Below are 20,382 nucleotides of genomic sequence, written 5' to 3'. Positions count from 1 at the left end.
ATTATCAAGTTATTAACAAGTCTATACAATAACTACTATGTAAAGTGTAAGACTGTTCCTCTGGTCTGCTGTCCAACATGTTCCAGAGCTACTCTTTCCCCTTAATAGACCATGACCCTGTCCCACATCTGAGATGAAAACAATCAAACTCACTTCTACAGTGTTACAGAAAGTGATCAGGCACAGCAACAGTTAAACAAGACTGAGTGCTTGAAAGCGCATTTTCTGGAGAGATTATAAGCATTAGCCAAAGCCTTACTCTGTTAGTTTCTCCTGAAATCAAGTGGGAGCTGAAAACGGAGGGAGTGCCAAATTGCATGAAAAATGAACCCAAGAACCACTTCTCTTCTAGCTGCAGTGCAACTGAAAAAAAAAAAAAAAAAAAAAAAAAAAAGAGAAGAGAGAGAAGAGAGACGTAAGCACAGGGTATAACAACAGCATTAAAGGAAGCTCTGTGGGCGGAGGGACTGAGGGAGGGGCGGGCGGGGGGACACTCCACCTGCTCCTGCCGAAGGAGGTGGGAAGAAGCCCGGCGTTGGCACCGGGAGGGTGCCCGCTCGGGGCCGACTGGGCGCTGTCCGCGCCGCGGGTGCTGAAAGGGCGGCTCCGAGCCCCGGCGCTGAGCTGCCGCCATGGCCGCACTCTTCCGCCTCGGTAAGTGCTGCTCATCCTCGCCGGGACCCCTCGCTTCCTCCCTACCTGTCCCTCTGACCCTTCTCCATCCCGGCTCGTCCAGGGTGGTGTGTATGAGCATGGGTAGCACAGCTGGAAGAGCCAGAACCCATAAGAAGTTGAGCAGGAGAGGAGACCTGCAGATGGGATGCCTTGTCTGAATAAACAGCCACTTGTTTGCTAAGTGGAAAGCGTTCAGTGATGGCAGTGCCACACGGAGGGTTATTGACATTTCCCCTTCGGTTTGAATCGAGGAAAAAAAAAGGGGGGGGGGGGGCCCGCAAGACAACAAATCTGGTACAGAAATAATTAGTAGAAGTGAGCATGAAACAACCATTATTTATTTAATTTATTCTCTTTTTCCCCCTCTACATTTTATATATGTGCTGCTTCTCTCTTTACCACTATTCTAAACTTCCACTGCATTGTTAAAAATATTCTGTAGGTAGTTCTGCTCCAGGTTTTATTAGAATGCTGTCCTTTATCACAATTGTAACCCCTGATGTCAACTACTGTTTGCTTTTCTCCTTTTGGAGCTAGCTATCTTGCTGCTCTTGCCATTGCACAGGAAACCACAGCTTGAGAAATGAGAGTTTCCTATTATCTTTATCATCTGCCAGATAATTCTTTAGTCTTAGGTGAGACACTGTAATTCCTCTGTGTCTGTTCCCAGTCTGCAAAATTAAGGTGTTGCAATGTACTTTTTACCCCCTCATCATTTAGACACCAAATTCTTTAGAAAAATGAATTGACACCTGTACAAAAATAGACATCTGGAATCTAAATGTATGTGTCTTCATGTCAAACTAGATACCTCTAAACGTTTTAGCTACAAAGTAACTTTTAGATGCCCTGAACTTTCCTAAGTGCAAACCAGCCTCTGAGTACTCCAAATACTTGAGTAAATAACTAAAGTGAATGACTAAAGTAACAGTTGTCAATTTAAGCAAGTGTATAAACTAGATTGCATTGAATTCTAAAATCATATAGGCCAGACTGCTTTGTGTAGGCTTGCCAGAATATGCCCAGTGTACTGCTGAGGTAACAAAAGACTTATCAATAATACATCATTAGATCTGGAGAAGCCCTTTCTTAGGACTGAATTAGCTTCAATCACAGATTATGCCACTTACCTCTTCATTTTGCAAAAGCCTGTCTTCCTTTTTGTGGCACAGTTTCCAGTCAGGTTTAAAAATACATGCAGTCTGAAATAATCCTAACAAAGGAGCTGCTAATTGGCTTTTTAATTAGTCCCTAGTTTGATTATTCATTTTCATCCAAAGGTAATGAAAAGCTTTCTTAACAGGGGGGACTCTTAACAGAGTCTTTGTGCTATGGATCCCAGTCAGAGGCATACATCTTCCACTGCATTAGTACCTAAAGCACATTGAAATGGCCATCCAGCAAAGTTCTTTAAAAGTTCTTGGATATGTAGTATTATATGTATAATATACATATATATATACATGCCTTATGTATACAGGTCATTTTCACCTGTAAGGTATAAGCAGTTTTTTTATTCTCTGTAATTTGAATAAATAATAAGTAACTTTGCAGTTAGAATTTTACAGGCAGTCCCAGGAATAACATTTTATGATAATGAGCCAAAATTATTCCTTTGGATGGGCCAGTTGGACATTCCTCACTGTTGACTGGCAGGAGTCATGTCTATCAATCAGTCTTCTAGACTGACTGGCAGAAGCAGACTACAAGAGTGTCACAGGCTCAAGATGATTGCTCTCACAATTTACCCTGCATAGATCTGAGAAATAGGACAAATATGCAGAAATGGGAAAGGATTAGCACCAACTTCACCCTCTTATGGTAAGCACATGTGGCCTCTTATATGTCTCAGAGGCACACTAAATGCTATTGCACCTATCAGTTATAAAGTATTAAATGTTACTGCATCCTTATCAATGTGTCTCCAGAAAGAGTTCCCTACAGCAGCACTATTATATCAAGTTAAGCATCATTTCCAGAAGGGATGGTATCTACTCTAAATAGTAGCAGCTCTTTGAGATCATTAAGAGGCATATTTGGTATTTCATTTCTTGTTTCTCAAATGTATCATTCCTCTGGATAGGGTCTGGACAAGTACTGAGACAATATTTCATGCCTCACGCAGATCATAGTTAAGGAATTAAATAGAGATGGAAACTCTTCAAATTTTGCATGAACTTGCCTGAACATCATAAAAAATGAGCATTGGTCAGGGACATGTAGTGTAATTCAATACCCAGAGAAAATGCTCCCAGCAGGTGTTCAGCAGCTAGTTTGATAAAGCCTTAAATCTGTGTCTGAAGCTTGATTTCACAGCAAATTAAGATACATGGTTACATGGTTACAAATTAGAGGTTGTGTTACCGTGGGAATGTTGATGAAAAAGCTAAACCCCAACTGATTTGTCTTTCCTTAACAAAGCAATCTAGTTTTCTACACATAAGCCAGAGGTGGTGTTGATTGAAAGTTCTTTATCTTGAAAACTCTGCATCAATCTTCAGGTTTAGAATTTTTATTTATTTTTTATTTTTTTTTATGCAATTAACATGGCCCATAGGTTCAGTGCACACAGGGAAGCAGATAGAGACATAAATGTGAAGATCGCTTTCAAGAAATGCAAAATAAAATTAAAGAGGGTGAATAGTACTGCATTATAAAATAAATTTCTACTTACTATCTAACAGTTGTATAGCTTTCAAATTTATTTCATATCTTCTATCCATAGGAATTCCTGTGTAGCCTCTAGCTTCATGAAATTGCAATCCAAATAAATTTATGCTTCCTGAATTGTATACTCAGTCTTCTCTCTGTACTTTATTGGGGATCTCAGAACTACAGTAATTTCTATATATCTATGACCTGATAGTATATGTAGCTATGGCTGATACTACAACTCTGGATTAAAAAATATATAAATTTTGCCATACTGAATCTTTAAAAACTTAAAAGTTTTTGTTTTCAGGTGTAAAACTGAGGAAAAGTTTTATTCTATCTAAAAATGAGTTGCTATATAGTTTTAATCTATCAATAAACTACAGTAAATTATATTGTTATGGTCTAAATGTGAATTTTAAAGGTACCTGTTGTGTTAAATAGTCACTGTATTCTATTTTTACAGTGTTATTAATGTACTTCATAAATACAGCTACTGCCCAGACTACTGACTGTCTGCACTTCAGTAAGCAATGTATAAATGTTGCAAATGGATGTGAGAGTGTCTGGAGTATTGTTGAAGATGTCTGCAAGATTTCAGGTAGTTCTTTTTGGTGTACACCGTGTTATTTTGAACTGCTGAATGGTTGCACATTCATGTTGTGCCATAATATTGCACTGGTAACTGAATGAAGTCAGTGAGATTCCAAAGAGCAAAGGACAGCAGCAGAAACAAATGTCTGAAATCCTTGACTGTGGCCATTTATATTCTCAGTAACAGTGACACTGTCCCTTAAATAAGGTGGTAAATGAAATTTCTGGACTATAAGCAACGTCGGAGTCTGAACCAATTCAGCAAGCCTGAATTCAGCAGAAATTGTTCTTGTGGGCTAATGTTAATCATTTTCCAGAATTTAACTGGAAAAAAGTTCCAACCTTGCTTTCTGTAATTCGGAGTTGATTTAATAAAATAGCCAAAAAAGAAAAAAGAAAAGTAGTATTTACTTAGAATACTTTCTTTTAATACTATATTATGATAAGAAAGAGATCAAATAAAGCATTCCTCAAAGAAAGTTGTGTTGTAGGGAGGCATACTGCATTTTTTCAGTGAATAGTACCTACATGTCAGTACATGTCAGAGTCACTTCCAGGGAGTTAAGATACAATAAACTGCAGGTTACAGATGTGACTAATCCTCCTTGAATTGTTAAACAGACCCTTAAAAAGAAAAGGAAGCAGAAAAATAGTCTCTGTCTCTGTTTGTTATACTTCCAATGCTTGGTGCATCATTTCCAAGTAAAGTATAATTATGTTCTAAGTGGGGGAAGACCAGGCATTATGTTTGACGTGAAACTCATCCTAATCTCTGTTGTACTTCAGATGAAAATGTTCATTTCTCCAAAGGCCTAGTGTCTCGAACAAACCACATAAAATCATTGGGTATCAGTCACAACCTCTTCCCTTCTTTAAATCTAAATTTAAATATAAAGTTCCAAAGACCTTGCAATTGAATGTTAAGTATTCACTTGTTAGATAATGTGAATATGGAAGGGAGAAAAAGAGTGGCAGTACAGCATGGTAATGTCACTAGGATGACTCCTCTGTTGACTTATAAATGTCAAGGGCCTTTATCTGCCAAGGCTACATCAGTATAAGTAAATAAAATGGGTCAGGAACTATTTTCTGGCCCTAAGTTCAACTGCCATGTGACAGCATGTGCACATACAGCTAATTTTCTTACCCCTAGGATGGCTTCTCAAAACTGCCTCTTGGTAGCAATTCCAGGCCCATGCTATCTTCACCGACTGGACTTTACCATGCTAAAGTGCAGCAATCTATACACAGTCACTTGCCATTAACCTAGTCAGTACCTTGGCCCTATTCATAAATGCAACCAAAGAGATTTAGGTAGGTAACTGCTATTTCTATCAACTTAATTCTGTAAGGCATGTTTTCAGTCACTGGGAATTACTGAGGTATTTAAATCTCCATGGAAACCCTCCTGCTCCTTCTAGTGACATTGCTTGAACAAAACCAGCCATGTCCTGCCACCATACTCTGTTCTGAGTTTCAGCAGAATTCATGAAGTGAATGTCCCCCTGTCAGGAGTTAAGAGCTCAGTCTCATGTTTGGTCTGTGTGTGAAGCCTGGCAGCAGAAGGCACTGCCTGGCTTCACACTCAACAGCCCATTGAATGAATATTCACTTGCAGCAGGAGCTGCCTGAATGACTCTGGCAGTCTGATTTGTTGTAGAGATTTGAACCCAGGTGTCCTGGGTCACAAGGCAATATTCAAAATAATTAGAGCAGCAAATTATCTGAGGTTCCTTCTTAGCGTGTCCTGTTCCAGATACGTATCTGCTTTGCATAGAATGGCTTAATACTTTTAAGAACAGACAGAGTAAATGAAAAATACATGATATCTTAATGGTTACAACAGTTCCCAAAGGGACTGGTTTCAGCTCATGCTCTACTGAGTTTTTAAATATTTTATATGAAGTGGAGCAGTTTCAAAAATTGGTATTTGAAGAAGAATATTGGAATATGCAGTACTTACCTCTCCCCAAATTAGAAGCTAAATTTTTCTCTCTCACATCATGCAGAAAGGCATTAGTACCAAGACTACTTGACATAAAGGTCAGGATTTCTACTGTAGCCTTCATCACACCATGCCACTAGGTGAAGTGAGCCAGTATAATCAGTTATGTGGACTCCCCTTTAGATTTGTTTCATTGTCCCATAATATGCAATTTCTCTCACTAAAGCACATTGCTCCATTTCTTATTCACTCATATTAATGACATATAACTGGGTTATGGAAACCTTCTGAAAATAAACTCTCCCATGATGCCTTGTTTGGTTTTGCATCTGTATATTTTGCAATGACAATAGCATTTAGCAAAGACTCTCCAGCATTGCAGGGCACTCAAATAGTCTGTTATGTCTAGGGCAAATTATTCTAAATGTGGTTATTATGTACCATGACCCTAGAGAGTGTGGACCCACAGTCAGACAGCTGATGGTACCTCTAAGAATGTTCACTGGAACAGCAACAGAAAACCTACCAGCAGCATAATTACTAAGAACTTTATATTATCAGTCATATGTACTCTACATATGCAAAATAAAAAAATTCATGGGGTGAGCTATGTGTGTGGAAAAGGCCCCTTTAGAGTTGAGCATAAACGTGGTATTTGGAGGCAATATATGACAAGATAAATATTAGTTTTGCTAGTTTCTTTATCAAAATCTAACTACAAATGATAATAATACTCCTGCTCTGTGGTACAAATTCAATAGTCTAGACTCTCAGGCGGTAACTAACCTCCATGTTAAATGTGTGCATTATCATGATGTACATCTTTTGCTCTTCAGAGCAGGACAGGGGACACTCTCTAGACAATTGCCTAAATGACTCCTTTCTCAGTCAAACTGTCCATCACTGCTCCTCTGCTACAGCAGCTTTTTCAGAATCTCAGTTTATGGTCTTCTGAGATATATCTGAGATACCCTTCCTCCATTTCCTTTTCTATGCCATGATACAGTGAAAAAAAAAAAAAAAAAGAAAGAAAAAAGAAAAAAAAAAAAAGGTCAAAATGTCTACAAGTCTGTTGATATGTCAAGTTGAAAAAGATTAAAATATTTAATTTTTATGGAATCAAAAAATTTTGCTTTGAAAATGTCAAAAATATTTATTTCAGCATAGCTGAATGAAGATTTTTAAGGTTTGGGTTTTGTTGTGTTTTTTTTTTATTATTATTATTATTATTTATTATTATTATTATTACTTTGTTTCACTGAAAAAAATATAAACTTTTGAGCCCTGATTTAACCAGTAGTTAATATTTCAGAACTGGAAACATCTGGGTTCAAAAGAAAAAACTCAAGTAAGGAACCACATTTTGAATTAGATTTGGAAGTAGGTTTACTTTTCTTAGAGTAACAGAATTACAGATGTTGGAAGGGACCACTGAAGATCTAGTCCAACCCCCCTACTCAAGCAGGGTCAACTACAAGAGATGTTCCAGGACTATTTCCAGATAGGTTTCGAATATCTCCAAAGATGTTGCTCCACCATCTTTCTGGGCAGTTTTTATGTACTGCTGTTTGTGCCTCTTGTTCTGTCACAGGACACCACTAAGGAGTCTGGTCCTTCCTTCTTCATCCCCCTCCCATCAGGTATTTATACACATGAATATGTGTATCGTATTCTCTCCTTCAGGATGAATAATCCCAGCTCTCAGCCTCTGTGCATAAGGCAGATGTTCCATTCTCTTCATCATGTCTGTGGCACTTTGCAGGGCCCACTCCGGTATGCCCCAGTCCCTCTGGTACTCAGAAGTCCAGTACTCCACACAGCACTCCAGATGCAGTCTCAACAGTGCTAGAGGGGAAAACACAATATTTTCCTTTGCACTCTCCAAATGCAGTTCCTACTGAGATAACTTCAGAGCTGACTGTGCAAGAAGATACATTATAATTGTGGATGTGTCAGCTTCTACTCTGTCAAGCTTCTCTCTCTGGTCACATGTACATAAATAGTGCACATATAAATAAATCAAATAATGAATGGCTGCTAAGCATTAGATCAGAGAACATTTTTTGTAAATACCTTGGTAGCATATGTATAAGCTAAAATATATTACCTAGAACTAATGAATGATAAAGCATAATAATTGAAAACCAGCAATAAAATATTTTCTACTGTTCATCACAGCTGAATCAACACAGTGTACAAACAGACCAATACTGATAATAGGTTATTTCTACACAGCTTTCAAGAGGCCAGGCAAGGGAACCCTATATATCTGATGAGTTTCCTGATTCCGTCTATGCCCTTTGTAAGTTCGTAGTTCCACTGCCTACATCCCACCCCCTGGTTGTCAGCTGCTGTAATTGATCAGTGTGTTCATAGGACACTACACTTGTAGTGTGAATGGTGACATAAAGGTGGATAAGCTAAGTAAGGCTGGGGTGCCTGCAAAAAATATACTGGGATTTATGTTTCTTATTTTCTCTGCCCACCTCTAACCTTGAAATGTCCCTAAACCCATGAAGAAGACAGTCATAAATGCTGTAAATTAGCTAACTTTTAGACAAGTCTTTCCTGATCATCACTGTTTTTCCTACCCCTGAAACTTCCTCCTGAAATTGTCTCCTGAAATTCTCTTATTGTCCTTTAGTCATTGGATAAAATGCACAGGAGAATATTCCCCCACCTACATTCATGGGCATCCACAGTCTCCATGTCACCACATATTTTCCATCCTATCTTTACCGTCAGGGAGAGTCCTATGTCCATAACCTTCAATAGCTCCTATTAGACCTCCTGTGCTTATTGGCTTCTAGGAAGAGAAGGAAATGTGAGGGCTAAAGGTGAAGGTCATAATCCTAAAAATTCAGAAGAAAAGATGAGATGGGATGGACTAATACAAGCAAGCCCATGAACCATGACTTCCTCTCTTGCTGAAGCAAGAGGGGAAGTGGGAGCAGAGAGTGGGAGCTGTGATTCCTTGCTGGACTGTGACACGCCCCTGGAGCAGTGCATATTTTCAATCCCAAACTCTCCTTAGTCAGCAACACCAACTGGAAAAAGGGCAATAGAGGCACTGTTGGAAAAAGGATTTAGGGGTAGTAGGATGGGGATGTGCACTATGGTGTAGTTAATCCTCATTCCTTCAGGCACAGGCAAAGTATACTCTTTCCTCTTGCAGGCCTTCATCTTGACTGCCTTCCACTGTTATTCCTGTCAACGACATATAAATGACATTAAAGCAGTAATCACATTAAAGCTTGTCAGTGGTAGTGGTGACACATGGCTGCAAGTGTTGCAGTTTTCCTGGAGCACTCATCTACTGGTGCTCCACACTGCTCACCTGGGAAGCAGCAAGGAAGGAAGCCAGGCATCACTGTTGACAGGGCAGAGACAGTAGCATATACCTTTAATAGATTAAAACAAATCCTTGTGCTGCCCCATGAGTTGCCGGAATCTTGTGAGCCACGTATTCCTTATCTTCCATGTTGTGAGATTAATTATATTTATGAGAGGGAAATGTGTTGGTTTGGGGAACTGCATACCTACTTTGACAAAGTAGACCGTGACTTTCACACTATAAAACTTACTTAAATAGTAATAAATTGCTTCTTATGTAACTTTCTTAAGCAATGTGTAACTGTCTTAAGCAATAATGAAAACCATTTAGTCCATAAACAGAGGGGTGATTGATATATTTTATCTCACATGCTCTGTGGAAGTGGTCTCAGATCCCACCTATTCTGCTCCTCTGTTCCCCTTTCTTGCAGGTATTGCTGTCATTGCGATCCAGCACAATGGTGTCTGCTGGCTTACCTCTCTGTGGACTCCAGTGAATATGGTCCCTTAAATGAACTCTCCTATAAGCCAAAAGTACACTAATTCTGTTTAATTCCTATCAGAAGTAATCATTTTAACATATTATGTGCTTTGAAAAAAAGAACATGAACAGATATTCTGGGAATAGGTCAGATTGAATACAAGAAGGGAATATCGTACCCACGATTTTATTACATCACTCAGAATATTATTTTTGTAAATTATGGTTGGTTTTCAAACAAAACAAAACTAGGATCGAACCATCTTCTCTTGGCAAAACACATTATTTTTGTGCTTCAATTGAATTGTTTTATGTAACCATATCCCTTAAGCATTCATAAACATTAACAACGTTATAATTTTAACTGTGAGTTCTAGGTAATAGATGCAAGGCGGAAGACACTAGTGGCTGTAATAGAATCATCCAGGTCCTGGCTGACAAATACCCAGAATTTAAGAACTGTGTCTGCACTACAAATGATTCCTGTAGCATCACAACTTTGCATGGGAAACAATGCAGGATTGACAAAGGTAACTAATTAAACACAAGTTTTAATTATGAAGAAGAAAAATTAAAATATAACCTTGTAACACTCATGTTAACAGGATTCAAATTTCTTTGCACATTTCTGAACCATTATAATTCCGCCCTCAAATTAGTTTTGTTTTGCTTTTTCTATGATATTAACACTCTGACATGTATATGAAAACAATGCTTTAAAATAAACAAAGCTAGTACAAGGCATGTGAGGAATTCAAATGGTTTTCCAAGCTCTTCTTCCATGCAGTGGAAAGCAAGACTGAAAATATTATTTGTGCTGAGGGCTCTGTGTTGCCCAAGGAGGCATGAGCACCGCTGAATCTATGCTACTTGTCAAGACAGCCATGGCAAGCCCTTGTGAATGTGAGTGTGAAAAAGTGGGATGCCTCACTGTGGAGTTGTGTCATATTGTGTTGCAGGAGCATCTTCATTACATCTAGGAAAGGTTAGCTGCTGTAGAGAACACTGTTATTGCCTTCATAAAGCCATACTTAAGAAATAAAATGCATGCCCTTTAAAATTCCATTGTAAAGAAAGGGCCCAGATCTTTTAAATTTATATTTTATTATTCTGATAACTCTTTTCCCTTCTGAAAGGCTGTTTATGTAATAGAGAATTACTTGGTGCATGAAAGGCTTGCAGATTCTTATCCAACATCTCCTGGAATAATGATTAGCAAATCTGATGTGAGAGAGGTAAAATCAGCCAGTGAAAAAGTGTGGAAAGTAAGCCCTGAGGCTGATTCTCCACTCTGATCCATCACTCTCTGCTGGCTTCAGTCAATGTACATCATAGAGTAGCAGAATATCTGGCTTTATTGCAGAGGAAACAAGAACATCCTCATCTGAAATGCCTTGCCCCAAACAAGAAGAGTAGGTATCTAAAACATGTTGTTAACATAGTTGTAACAGTTGCATTTGCTTTTAGCAAAGGAAAGTTTTGTTTGTTTGTTTTGGTTAGTTGGTTGGTGTGGTGGTTTTACCATGCTAGGCAGCTGAACACCACAACCGCTCTCTCACTCCCCCTCCTCAGATGAGGAGGGGAAGAAGTAAAGGAAAGAACAACTCACGGGTTGAGATAAGGATGATTTAATTAAAGAGAAAAAATATTATTAAGGAAATATTATTATTAATTAAACAATTCAACTAAAGGGAAAAAAGGGAAAGGGGAAGAGGGAGGGGGAAAGGGAATAACAAAACAAAACAAGTAAAGGCTATGTGGAAGTGCAGAGGAAAGAAATTACTCTCTACTTCCCACAAATGAGCGATGCTTGACCACGTCCTTGAAGCAGGGCCTCAACGCACGTAGCCGGTGTTCGGGAGGAGGACAGACGTTTTCACAACGAGAGCCCACCCCTATTGTCTTCTTCCTTTTTCCACCTTTTATTGCTGAGTGTGACATCATATGGTATGGAATATCCCTTTGGTTGGTTTAGGTCAGCTGCCCTGGTGATGTTTCTTTCTCACTTTTTTTGCCCACCCGCTAGGAGGGTTAGAGAAAGTCCTGATGCTGTGCCAGCACTTCTCAGCAGCAGACACAACACCAGTGTGATACCACTGCTGTTCTAGCTACAAGTGCAGAGCGCAGCACTGAGAAGGACAGCTCATGGTGTTGGTAGATACTTTCAGGAGTAATTCTTCCTGTCTTGAATAACTAGTTTAACTAGTTTAGGCCATGAATGAACCATACTCTGGAACTGCCATTCTCTCCTCAGAGATTATGCAGTGAATTAAAATGATAATCCTTCATATGTCCAATCTTGGTGGCTAAAATTGTGTGAGATTAATTCCTGTATATAATAATTTTAGTGAAGGTTTCAGGTACTATATTTGGCAGCTGAATTGTTGAACTAGACTATATATTATACAGATGCCAGGCATGAAAAAGATTCATTCTTATGCAAAAATCTGAAATTATTATGTATATATACATACAGCTGAATTTAGTTATGTCATGACTAGGGACATTTAACTCATTTTCCTGTAGTTTGTTTTGAGCTGACCAGCAACGACATTCCAACTTCCTTATGATACTTGTCTCTCTCTTTTTTTTTCTTCTTTTTTTTTTTTTTTTTACCTACTTGCACAGAGTATTTGGAAACTTCCTCAAAATCAGATGCTGAGCTGAGTTTTAGGCAAGACAGAAACCACCAAAACCAAAGACACACAGATGAAATAGCGAATGACTGCAGCATTGCAAAACAACGCTGTCAAGAAGACCCATACTGTTTTTTAGTGTATAAGAGCTTCCAGCAAGCATGCCAGGCAGAGGCAGCAGAATGCAGGCTCACAACAGGTGGCCAGGAATGTCTGTCAGCATGGAAAGAACTGAAGAAAACTGTGCTGGGAGAGTGCAAGTGCTCAGAGCCACTTCAAATGAGATGCCTTAAAATATGGAAGGGAATATTTAACAACCCTTGTTTACAATACTCTCAAGGGAACCAAGTTTCAGCAGCTAGTAAAAACAATGCTGAAGATGATGATGATGATGATGATGATGATAAAGATAAAAGACAGGACACTGACACAGGTGAGTGCTATTCCAAGAATCTGAGTCCTTTCATACATGCATTATATGTGCACATCTGTGAAAAATAAATAAATAAATAAATAAAAATCTCTTAATTGTTTGCAGTTTAACATTAGAAACAAGATAGTTTTAAGAGGTTTATTTAGATGCAAATGAATAATCTGATAACAAAACAATAGCCTAAATGCAAATTCTATTTTCCTTCAATGTGTTAATCTTTCAAAACCTGATCCTAATCAGTTCCTTTCAGTACTGCATTATAACTAAAAACAATAGTAATAAAAAAGAACAGTTTTTTAATAAGAATTCTCTGCCTACATTTACTTTAACACATGACAAAACTTTTGAGTTTTAAAAACTGTATGTATTGATGAACACTTTAAGGCCTCTGGCCTTTATTTACTCACAATAACCCTGATTTTACTCTGTGCTGAGCAGATCTAAAACTCTTCTTCTATTCACAGGATGTATAATTATGTAGAGAATGTTATCAACAGAAATTGAGAAACTATGTTTTCACCCCAAAATCTGTGAATGTATTTAACAGTGCTTTTAGAGGTTAACAAGCTGACAGTTCCTATTCAATCAATCTGATTTATCTTGTTTATTTTTTACTACCAGCACTATGTCAGCAACAGAGCCAATAATTTAAAGTTGAGAACTAAGCTGAGACATGATTTATCATTGTTGCATATGCTTATATCCATATATTTTTTTTTTTTCTAGAAAATATTAGTATGGAAACAAAATTACAATGGAGTTTATCTGCTCTCTCCAAGCAAGGTAATTCTGAATTTACTTATAAATCCTAGTAACTGGTTTTAGTTCTGTTTAGTTCTGAAAACTTACCCCAAAAGGTAACTTACCCCATTATAAGGTCAGAAATATCTAGATCTTTTTGGAAGTTTTATAGAGTAGGCTGGAAAAAAAAAAAAAAAAAAAAAAAAAAAAAAAAAAAACTGAACTAGTTTAAAAAAAACTGAGAAATGTAATTTGTGTTCTCTTCTCCACTTCTCCACTTGTTGTTGTGTAGCCCGGGAGGAGATGTCAGCAGTTTCAAGTAGTTCAAGTATCCACTAACCACTGGCTCCCAGAAACCATTACATTCTATGAAGAAATTTCCATTTCTCCATTTCTCACTTTCTTCTTCCTCAACATCTAGCAAGGGCAGGAACTTGCAGGAGGGTTACATATGATGGCCAAGCAGTAGAAGGGAGGAATATGAAGACTAAACAATGGATTTAAAAGAGGCAGTTTTGGAAGAGCTGTCTCAGAGCTTTTGGTAGTCAAACTTGTTTTTAATGGGAATATCACAAGCAGGATCATCAATTCACTTGATCACCAGTTATCACTTGAGAAAGGTTTTCTTGTGATTTCATTTTTAAAATCATTCTTTTTAGCACACACAGCAAACAGAACCTGTTTGGATGTGAACAAGGACTGTGTTGAAGATGAAGTATGTAACAAACAGTTGTCCCTGTACCTTAAGGTCTGCTCAGTAAGTAAGAAGTGCAACATGGAAGAATGTCAAGCAGCCATCAGGTTCTTCTATCACAACATGCCTTTGGAAGTTGCCCAGATGATGATATTTTGTGATTGCATCCAGCCTGATGAATCCTGCCACAGAGCCAAAGAACTTCTTCATGGCAAGCCCTGTGCAGTTACTGCAGTTCCCTACCCATCATGCCTAAATGTAATTCACATGTGTGAGGAAAATGAATTCTGCATGTAAGTGGAAAAAATATTACTTTTCCTAAGTTTTGCCTAGCTATAGGCTTGAGAATATTTTTTGATCAAATATTTTTTTACATGTGCCATATTTCTCATCTATAGCAAAATGATTTTCTGCACTGTATCCATTCTATATCATCTTTTGTGTTTAACATTTCAAAAAGCCATACTTCATGGATAGAAACAGCAGCGAGTTTGCCATCTTTAATCTTTGATCATGACATGTTATTTAGATGTCACTTTTAGAACACAATTTTTGATGTGGCCGTTTTATTTATTTATTTATTTATTGCACAAGATTTGATAATCACCTTATAGCACTACTCCAAACTATTCAGGTGCACAAGAAATGTTCTAAAATAAGGGTTTGTTGCAAAGTCCCTTTTCTTTGATAGGGGATAAAATTAAGAGGAGAGAGGTCAGAGCCAGTACTTCTTAGAACATGTTCTATTCTTTATGCTGTTATTTTTGATAGACTCCAAATGTTATTAACAACAGAGGCATTTACACCACACATTTGTTTGTTCCCTCATAGTTTGTTCACACACTCACACCTTCCCTCATAGTGGTTAGTGCAATTCCAACTGTATGCTCATGGCCAACTTCAGCTGTAGGGTCTTAAAAGTAATGTTGCACTGGTGTCCTGGTGGCTTATAGGTCAGTCTTTGGGTAGTACAGCAGAAACTCTTTGCCAGCATGCACTGCTGATTCTTGCAGGTTGAACAGCTCTCTAGATCTTATCAGCACTTAGAAAGCCTTCATACTCCACCTTTCCAGCAAGTGCTTTTCCTCCCTATGGCTTCCTTATGCATCACAACTATTTTTCCATTCAAACACACAGGTATCTAGAGAACTTCTTCACAAAAACTAACCCAGAAGGGGCCATTAAAACATCTCATGAAAGAGATATAATCAAAGAATGGCTTAGGTTGGCTTAGGACCTCAAGGCTTAGGACCTCAAAGATCATCTAGTTCCACCCCCCCCTGCCCTGGGCAGGGACGCCACCCACTAGATCAGTCTGCTCAGGGCCTCATCTAATCTGGTCTTGAACACCTCCTGGGACGGGACACCCAACAACCTCTCTGGGCAAACAACTACATACGAAAACCACACAGAACATTTAAAATATGTAGATGAACCAAATGTGGGTAGATAACATTTTACTAGGTTTATATAACACATTATTAGGTTTTATTAAGTCATTTTACCAATTCTACCAGGCAGAAATTTAGGGTACGATGCAGACAGCAATTCTTTGAAATCCGGTCTGAAAAGTGACTGCAAGGTTCCACCTGGATATCTATCATAGATGTCTGGTGCATCAAATGCATTAATTCCACAAGTAAACTAAAACATTCATTTTCAGATAGGTCTGGGACCTAGTGCAGCCTTTTCTTCTGCCAGTTTCATGACTCTTAACACCATTTCAACTGGACAAACTATGCTGTGAGGTATTTTCATTAACACTTTCTTCAGAAAACACCTGCCAGTCTGCACATTTGCCCTCTAGCCGTTTACACAAATTATGCAGCAGGCTAGAAGAAGTTTGTTTGGTTAAAGTAATTACCTCTTCCACCTTATCATCTGACCCTTTGTATTGAACCATTGTGCAACTTGCCCCTTCACAAAACTTTCATCTTATCCTTTTCTTCTCAGACACGCTGAAATGTGAAAAAGCTGCCCTGAAACATTCACAGACCACCAAAGTACTGAAGAGTAACACAGTTTCAGATTTTATTTTGTTTTAGAAAATATACAAAAGGATTAGCCTATGCTCACACTTATTAATTGCCACCATTTGGGGATGGTCAATCGGCTCACTTTGATTTTCAGTGTAGTCCCTGGTTCCTTTGTGGATTAGACCTGATTTTTACCTCAAAGCTGTGCTCAAATTAACTTTCAGTAAACAAAGCAGGAGACCAAGAGACGCTTTCAGTTCTGTGCAGGCTATTCAGATTGACGTCAGTGGGAATTGCCCCTTTTATGTCAAGAAGAATTGGGCTACAAATGTAAGTCTGTGCATGTGCATGTGTACACATGTAATATCATAATGGAAACTTGCTGAATTACCCATTATTTTGGGAGCATTAATGTTTCCTGGCATTGACAATAAGTGAACATAATTAGCAAAATTATTCTGTGAATTATGGCTAGACATATCTATAAATTGGGAGGTGAAAAAAAATAATTCCATTAGTACAGAGGTGGCATCTGCTTTGAAGCCTTTCTTTGTATAATGAAAATATTTACAATAAGGTCCTAGTTGGCACTGTAGCAGTCTACATTTTTCCACGGGACTTGCTTGTAAGAACTATACAATATGAACAATAGATTAGCAGCCTAATTTTTTATGATTAAGAAAAATTATCTTAATAAATTACTGTACAATACGCAACAACAATTTACTACTCTTGTCTGTTAACATTTAATGCAAGTGATAAACTGGTTTCCAATCAATATCTAAAGATTTTTTAGTTAGCCTTTAATAGATCTTTTCTACTGTCATACCTAGTACATTAAAGGCTAATTTTATTCTACCTAATAGCAAATACACTGAAATAATTTAAGATTATTGAGCTGGGAAACAGATTAATTCTTCACATAAATTTTATTTTATTTTATTTTAATTAAGTTGAATATCCACTCTTCCTACCATGTTATCCAACAAGCTTACCTACTAGAAAGGTGCCTCTTTTTTTTTTTTTTTTTTTTTTTTTTTTTTTTCATGATGATGACAGAATCTCTGCCCACATTTCTTCTCTGATGATCTGAGACTGTTGGTATTCACAATAATTCTTTTGCTGGACCCTGGGATAGTGTATACAGGTGCTGATTCGGGGGTACACTTGTTTTTTCTCAAAAACTTTTTGACTAAAGCCAACTGTTTTCTCAAATTACAAATTTGCAGATTCACTGAAACTGATTAGGTGCAAATTAGAGCCGAATTATGCCAGCTATCACCAAATATTGTGATTTTTAAGACCAAAATGATACCTTGAGAATACACTGTCTTTTTATGTCTATTTTTAACTGCCTTTTTGTGAAATCATGTTTTGTAAACCATCATTGTATACTTCCTTTTCTTCTTCCAGGAAAAAATATAAAACTTTCCAGTCAAAATGTTGGAGACAAGTGACCAAAAAATGCTATGATGATGAAGCTTGTCTTGAAACTTTAATTAAGGATGACATGCCCTGTTCTGCAAATGCTGAGTGCAAAGCAGCCTACATTAGCAACTGGGGCACAATGCTGCATGTGGAGTGCACCTGCCAGAATTCACCTCCAGCAGAACAGCCATTGTGCAAACTCTTCCATCACATGCTTCACAGCACAACCTGCTTCAGTGAGCTACGTGAGTAACACATGATACATTAAAGAATAATTAGTCCAAAAGGTTAAATTAAATTGCTGGTTTGCAGGAAATCTTTAGCATATCTTTGCTATAAGTCCATTGATATCACCAAGATTTATATGTGTGGGTTTTTAATCCAATTGAAAACACAATTTACATGTGCAGTTTTTCTCTGATTTTGAGAGGTATTTTATACTAGTAGTAAATCAATAAATTGGCTACATGTCTGACTACATTAATTTGCTGGCTGGAATAACAATAAAAGAATAATTTATGGGGCTTATAATATTATGCAGATCAGAAAAGTTTCAAAGCCTTTCTGTCATATGCTTAATGTTGTACCTTTGTGTAGTGTCTGTACCAATAATATGGTACATATTGGTACATATGATATAATGTTGTGTTTTTCTTCCTTTTCTTCTCTTCTTGGAGTATAAATATAAGTATTTCTTAAACTGTAAGCTGGCTAACATATATTTAGGAAGCTATCTAATAAATGCTAACCTTAAAAATTGGCATTTTAGGCACGGATTAGCTGTGTTGTGAAAAATCACAAAAAGCATTGGAATTAGTGGTCTTCTATTTTCACACAATTTCTTAACAGTAATGAGAAAGAATACTAAACTGAACCAAGAGTTTTCTAGCTTTTAGTTCTGAGCACAGATCTTGCTTGTGTTAGAAATCAAGCCATAGAAGGCAATGCATTAATTTCCATTTTTCGGGAGAGGATTTCTTTTTCTTTGTATATATTGGTAGAGGATTATGCAGACCTACACAGTTAAGAGGAAATAGTTTAAACTTCTTATATCCAAAAGACTGTTGGAATCTTTTAATTTCATTCACCTTGAATTTAAATATATGTATATTACATCTCTAGCTGTATTCCCAGAACAACTGAAATAATTGCAACCTAGCTATCTGGGAAAGAGCTGGCTGGCCACATCCACAACCAAGACTTGGACTCTCAAAGAAAAAGCTGCTAAGACTGTGAATGGAGGCTTCAGGATCTGGCCTGAAGTAAAAACAGTAGGATTAATTCAGTTGAACAATGCACCCTATGCAAGTCATCTTCTTGTGATTATATATTTGCAAGCTAGCTTGGGAGAAGTAATTATTTCCAAAGATTTCAATGAAAAGGATTAATTAGTTCATAGTTCTGTCTGATGGGATGTCTTTTAAACACATATTAATTGCACACACACATTTCATTGAATGAATTAGCAAATTCTTCAGTTTGAGCAGTCAAAAAATTGCCACTGATAATGGTATAATTTTTTCTTGCTACTCAAAGTGTACCCAGAAATTAAAATCATGTTGCAGAAACATTGCCCTTAAGGTTATACAATCAGTACTAAAATTCAGTTTGAGAAATTTTTTTAAATTAAATATTAGATCCCCTGGCAAAGCAATACCTTAACACTGTTAGTTTTGAGACTGTACTAGCAGTGAGTTTGCTGATGAATGCTATTTACTTGTTTGTTTGCTTTATGGCTGCATGTAATGGTTCAAATGACTGATCACATCACTCTGTTAGTTATTCTTTACCTATAAAGCAAAAAGATGGCCCTCATATTATAATAATCAAATAATTGCTCATCAGCTTTTGCCATTCCCTGAAGCAGTCTCAGGATAAAGGTTTATTGTGATGGAAAGTTCCCTAACCTAATTGGGATTGAAGAACAGAAACTTGCTTGCTCCTGTGGTGCAATGAAGTTCCTGCTAGTCAATCAAAACCAGACTGGGGATCCAGAGCCTTTGGCTAAGTAAAGGAGTTCAAATCACAGTTGCACAGTGATTTGAAACTTGCTTGTTTTGGTTCTTTTTTTCTTTTTTAGATGCATAGTTGTAATGCAACTAAACTGAAGAGAGATATGATTATGGTTTAGATTGTAAGTTGCTGTGTTAAATGTGGTTATCTTTATGATAGCTATGAGATATTGAGTAAGTGCTCTATTCCAGACCTCATCCAACCCCTTCTACAAACCTATTCGTTTGGCCTGGGTATGAACTTTAGATACTTTTTACTGTTCTGGTGATAAGGATTTTTAACACTGAAATTTGTCTGAATGGGCAAATACCCAAAACTAGCAATAGGGATCTAGAACTGGTGAGAAATTTCTATTTTATTTTATTTTTTTCTGTGAAAGATAATTAAGTTGGTTTGAGGCAAAGAATATGTTTCTTTAAAGTACACTTCTCCCCCATAAAATAAACTACAGGGGAAATATAATTGAGATTAAAAAGGAAGAACTAACATTCATTCATTCACTTGGTTTCCTGAGTATCAATAAGTAAATTTTTTACATAGATGCCCTTAAAAATTCTGTGGCTCTTATCAAAACATCAAGCAATAATATTCACATAAATTATTTTTTTAAATAATATTTTAAATGGATGTTTTTTGCCAATATTCAGGTCAAATTTCAATTAGGAAGAAAGGTTTTCATTGGGTGAATACAGAAGTACCAGGAGAAAAGCTTTCCAGAGCACAGCTACATTCTTCTTCAATTAATGGTGAGTCCAAGCGAATCACTTCATGATCTTAATAG

General features: G+C 37.3%; 1 protein-coding gene across 5 annotated transcripts in view; it reads left to right on the top strand.

Moving 5' to 3' along the window:
• The first annotated feature begins 479 nt into the window (after window positions 1–479).
• The window catches only part of GFRAL (GDNF family receptor alpha like), a 41,232-nt gene continuing 21,329 nt past the window's right edge, over window positions 480–20,382 (top strand). For 2 of the 5 annotated variants that reach the window (XM_035321081.1, XM_035321078.1), the window contains exons 1-8: window positions 480–654; window positions 3,794–3,928; window positions 10,052–10,210; window positions 12,309–12,749; window positions 13,476–13,532; window positions 14,150–14,477; window positions 17,574–17,833; window positions 20,249–20,347. In XM_035321081.1, coding sequence (XP_035176972.1) covers window positions 633–654; window positions 3,794–3,928; window positions 10,052–10,210; window positions 12,309–12,749; window positions 13,476–13,532; window positions 14,150–14,477; window positions 17,574–17,833; window positions 20,249–20,347 — 1,501 coding nt within the window. In that variant the 5' untranslated portion in view covers window positions 480–632. The other 3 variants (XM_035321082.1, XM_035321080.1, XM_035321079.1) reach the window with 3 other exon arrangements.

This window comes from Oxyura jamaicensis, chromosome 3 (assembly GCF_011077185.1).
Source record: "Oxyura jamaicensis isolate SHBP4307 breed ruddy duck chromosome 3, BPBGC_Ojam_1.0, whole genome shotgun sequence".
Taxonomy (NCBI): domain Eukaryota; kingdom Metazoa; phylum Chordata; class Aves; order Anseriformes; family Anatidae; genus Oxyura; species Oxyura jamaicensis.
Note: the sequence above shows the minus strand (reverse complement) of the source record. Positions and strands in the feature narration are given on the sequence as shown.